Source organism: Penaeus chinensis, chromosome 33 (genome assembly GCF_019202785.1).
Source record: "Penaeus chinensis breed Huanghai No. 1 chromosome 33, ASM1920278v2, whole genome shotgun sequence".
Lineage (NCBI taxonomy): Eukaryota > Metazoa > Arthropoda > Malacostraca > Decapoda > Penaeidae > Penaeus > Penaeus chinensis.
Window position 1 is genome coordinate 35643439 of NC_061851.1, and position 5000 is coordinate 35648438.

The window sequence follows — 5000 nt, forward strand, 5'->3', positions numbered from 1 at the left end:
AAACATAGAGAGAAAGAGAGAGAAAGAGAGAGAGAGAGAGAGAGAGAGAGAGAGTGAGAGAGAGAGAGAGAGAGAGAGTGAGAGAGAGAGAGAGAGAGAGAGAGAGAGAGAGAGAGAGAGAGAGAGAGAGAGAGAGAGAGAGAGAGAGAGCGAGTTCACACACACACACACACACACACACACACACACACACACACACACACACACACACACACACACACACACACACAAACACACACACACACACACACACACACAGGCTATCGTGTATATGTGTTCGAGAGAAAATTTGTGTGTGAGTGAGTTTACCCAGACAAGTGTGAGTTAATATTTATGGGTTTGTGTGTATATTTCAAGGTTATACCTAGATATGCATATGTGTGCGGTTATATCATGTATGAGTGTGCGTGTGTTTATATATGGATTTACGTGGTTATATACATATGTGTGAAAGAGCTTTTATGTTGTGTGTGTGTGTGTGTGTGTGTGTGTGTGTGTGTGTGTGTGTGTGTGTGTGTGTGTGTGTGTGTGTGTGTGTCTGTGTGTGTGTGTGTGTGTGAAACGTCTGTGTTTCTTCCTATATCTATGTCTGTGTCTGCATCCATATGTCTACGTGTCTGTGTATCTCCGCACAGTCTATGCATTTATAAGTATGCAAAGCGAATAAATAATGGTACAAAAAGAGCACACTGTCCAGCGCAAAACCCACACCCATAAACATAGGCAACTTTCCGCCCACGTCCACTTGTACACTCTCGGTGATATGGATATGGGCGGACCTACTATGCGAGGGCGTTGTTACGGCGAGGAAGGCTGAGAACTCGCGTTTACTCAAGTACCTTGGCGGATGTGTCACCTGCGGGAATCGACAAGGGGCGAGGGAGTGACGAGATGAGAGATGCTGCGAGAGAGAGAGAGAGAGAGAGAGAGAGAGAGAGAGAGAGAGAGAGAGAGAGAGAGAGAGAGAGAGAGAGAGAGAGAGAGAGAGAAAGCGCAAGGGACTAGAATCGCGAGAGAAGAGGCCGTATGAGAGTGAAAATGATAAACTCTGCATGGGAAATAGAACGAGGAAAAAGAGAGGCTGTGTGAAAATGACTCGAATCACGAGAGAAGATGTTGTGTGAGAGTAGAAATGATTAGAATCTGCATGAGAAAAAGGCCAACCAGAATCACGAAGAAAGAAGATGCTGCTGTTTGAAAATTGAATAGCGCCGCGAGAGGAGATACCGTAGGAGAGGAAGTAACGACCAAAATTGCGAAAAGAGAAAATGCCCAAGGAGAATGAAAATGACTAGGATCCCCGAAGAAAGGAGAATAAAAGTGACTAAAATCCACAGGAGAAAAAAAAACATGTCCCAAAAAGATTGAAAACGACCAGACACGAGGAAAGAAAATTCCCTAAAATAATTCCTAAAAATTACCAGCATCACGCGGAGTGAAAATGCCAAAAACAGAAGAGAAAACGACCTGAACTAAACGATTCTGAGAGTCAAAACGACCGGAGGTACAAGGAGAGGAGATGCTGCAAGAGCCCGGAAAACGACAAGAACCGCGTGCATGATGATGATGCGGGTGTAGTTGTAGTGGACTGAGAATCACCCGGGCATGTGCAAGTGTATCTGTCACAGCCCATTAGCGTCGCGCTCTGGGATGTTGCTAATCTGAGGCATAATTACACGTTCCCATTTCAGGATTCTTGATCGTGTCTGTTTTGCATTGAGGGAAGGGAAGAAATGCCATATCTCATAGTCTCAAAAATGATTAAGAATAATACATTTTCATCTTATTTCCTTCCTCCCTTCCCCGCCCCGAAATGATGGTGGCGATGCTGAGATGATAATAATAGTAATGATAATGATGATGATGATGATGATAATAATACTAATGATAATAATAATAATAATAATAATAATAATAATAATAATGACAATAACAATGCTAATAACAGTGATGATGATGATAATGACAATAATAATTATCCTTATAATCATTATCATTATTATTGTAATAAAGATAATTTGAATAATTATCATAAGAAGATGAAGATGAAGAAGAAAGGGAAATATACAAATCAGTGAATAGATACATCTAGGACGCGCCATCAAAGGAGACCCACCGCAGCATCGCCGGCTGTCGTCTGTGCGAGTGAGGCAACCCTCCCCCCGAGGCACAAACTAACACGCGGAAACGCTTCGAGTCTGGCATTACGCAAGGACGCCGCTCGGACGCCGCTCGGAGGGCCAGGAGATCCCGTGACGGCAGGAGGACAAAGGACTGGGGCGGGAGAGGGATCGCTAGAAGAATCGAGGGGCGGAAGCGTGAGGTGAAAGACGGAACGTGGAGGAACCGGAGAAGAATTGGGGCGGTAGAAGAATAACGAGAGAATTCTAGTTTGGGAGAATGAATGGCCGAGTTCACGAGAAATCATTGCGAGAGAAAGTATGCAAGGGAGTGAAGGAAAAACAAAACAAGTCGTTGGAATGTGTATCACAGCATGCAAAGATGATTTTACGATGATTAATATATATATATATGTATATATATATATATATATTATAACCTAAATACACTATGTGGACCAAGGTTTGGCATGACAAAATGTGAATGTCAGAACCCATCCATAACAGAAGTTAAGCATGACACTTGATCAAAGACAAGACAGGTGGTCTGAGACACGACATGCAACCAGTGATCCATCATCATCATACAGGAGCCTCGGCATAACCCAAGCATAGGTGGAGGAACACGTCAAGCATGGCGAGTGAAGCTAACCGTGAAAAAGAAATAATTCATTGCGGTAGGAAGACTTGACTGTGAAAGGAAGCACCATAAGCAAAGCATTTTCGGAGAATCGAGACTTAAAAGGGAGACGCCGAGACAATAGCGCCCCCGTCCTTATGACAGGTGGATTGCGGCCACATGATAAGACCCCTCCACTCCCCTTACCCCGCCTCTCCACCCCCTCCCCTCGCAGTCCCCGGAGCACGTGCCAGGAGCATAAAGGATGAACCTCTGCATTCCTGAGCACAGCAGAAGACAGAGGAACAGAAGAGTCTCGACCCATTCGAGACTCGTCGAGTGGGCGGCCGAGCTGCTTCTGTACAGTTCCTTGGTATTTGTGCTTGACTATGACTGGGTCCTCTTGCCCCCCTTCCCCAATCCACCCCACCCTCTCTCTACGCAGACCAATCGAGAGCTCATTATGACCCTTTTACACCGGCGACGATCAAACTACTTTTTGCGGGAAGGCAATCGCACAAAAAGCTCCTTGACCTGTCCTGCTCGCACCGATCGCATGGCCCGGTAAACACCCTCGATGGATTCGCGCGCCCGTTACCCCTACATGCCATTCCTCTCTCGCACTTACCTCGACAGGAGCCATTGCCGTCGGACTGTGATCTAGCAGACGTCTCGTAACACTTCCGACATCCTCTGGCAGTCCTGGAAGTGGCGGAGTCTCCTCTGATCTGGGTGTTCGAAGCTTCTCTCTTCTGCAATCTTCTCGCTATAATTATGAAATTGTTCTCGTTGGCTTGACCACCTCCAGGGGAATAACTGTATGTTCTAGTTTTACTATCTCTCTTATAGGTTCACTCTCTTATTTCTTTATGCCCTTGCTTTACTCTGCCTCGTGCCTGGATGATATATGTGCTAGTGTTTAGATTTTTTTGTCTCCTCGGCGCAGCAGCGTGTGGACACCGGCAACATGACAGGTCCAAGTTGCCGAGTTCCTTGGCCACCAGCAGCAGTGAGGCCCTGGTAGAGTACTGGTATCCTGACGCCACTCTTGGAATACTAATGTCGTCTTCCCGGTATTTCCTCTGGCACCAAACAAAAAAGGAGTTCGGGAGCGCACACAAACACACACACACACCTGAGGTCGCCTCTCTTGTTGGTGTGTCAGCTTATGTCACTTCATTAACGCGGTCAATCCGTCGCTGAAACAGGTCGCGTCGAGATTTTTATAATCTTTACGGGCAAGTTTTGTATTCTGTGCAACCAATGTTATTTTTAACTATATATTCTATATAGCATTATACCTGCAAATATATTCCTTTCCAGAAAATACTAGCCAGTACCCACTGAGGTCCTTCTCCACTCAGTCATAAGACATCCATAAATCCTCATGTCAGACAGAGATGCTCTAATCTGACGCACTGACGTTGACCGTTCCCTTCACTCCGACCAAGCCGTCATATTAAATCAAGAATCGCCGACACCAGACGAACATGCGAGCACAGAAAGCACAATCCCCGAACCCGAGAACAAGGATCAGCAAGCAGGAACACAGGCGGTCGCGCAAAACACACACGTGCCGAGCAGGTGAACGTCGGGAACACCCCCAGAGAGTGTGAGGCGAAAGCGCGCGGCACAGCGGTTGCGTCTGCACTCCAGCGCGGCCAACGAGGGACTGAGCGCAGGTGAGTCGGGCAGCGGCGAGACGCAGCTGGGCCTGAGGAGGTGAACACGCTGGAATGCTTGGCAGGAGATCTACGTGAGGGGAGGAGGGAGGCAGGGCAAGGGAGAAGGAGGATAGGTAGGAGAAGAATGGATCCAGAAGAACGGGGAAGTAGAAGGATGGATAGAAAGGTTGGTAAAGAGGGGTGGGAAAAGAAAGAGGTGAAGACAAGAATGATGGTTAGGGAAGGAGGGAAGAGAAGAAAGACTGAAAAGGAAAAAGGTTGACAAGAGAGATGGAGAGAAAAGAAGATGGGGGTGAGAGAATAGAGGTGGGAATAGAAGGGTGGAGAGAGGAAAATGGTGTCCCTCTAATAGACATATATTCTCTATTGTTATCATTGTTATTATCACCTTCAGATATTATTGAATTGTGTATGCTAACACTATGTATCTATTATATATATTATATTGCATGTAATGACCTCATTTATATGACTTTGTTACATATTGCACACACACATAAACATATACACAAGCCGCTTTACCTGTTTATTCATCTCTTCCCGACACTCTGATTTATCAGTATTGTGTTGTCTTTC

The 5000-nt window shown here is 45.9% G+C and overlaps 1 protein-coding gene across 1 annotated transcript in view; it reads right to left on the reverse strand.

The window, feature by feature from the left end:
- Positions 1 to 4393, reverse strand: part of LOC125043310 (protein inscuteable homolog) — a 118497-nt gene extending 114104 nt beyond the window's left edge. Inside the window, exon 1 of the mRNA XM_047639358.1 lies at positions 3368 to 4393. Coding sequence (XP_047495314.1) covers positions 3368 to 3382 — 15 coding nt within the window. The 5' untranslated portion in view covers positions 3383 to 4393. The remainder of the gene's footprint in view (positions 1 to 3367) is intronic.
- Positions 4394 to 5000: the final 607 nt, after the last annotated feature.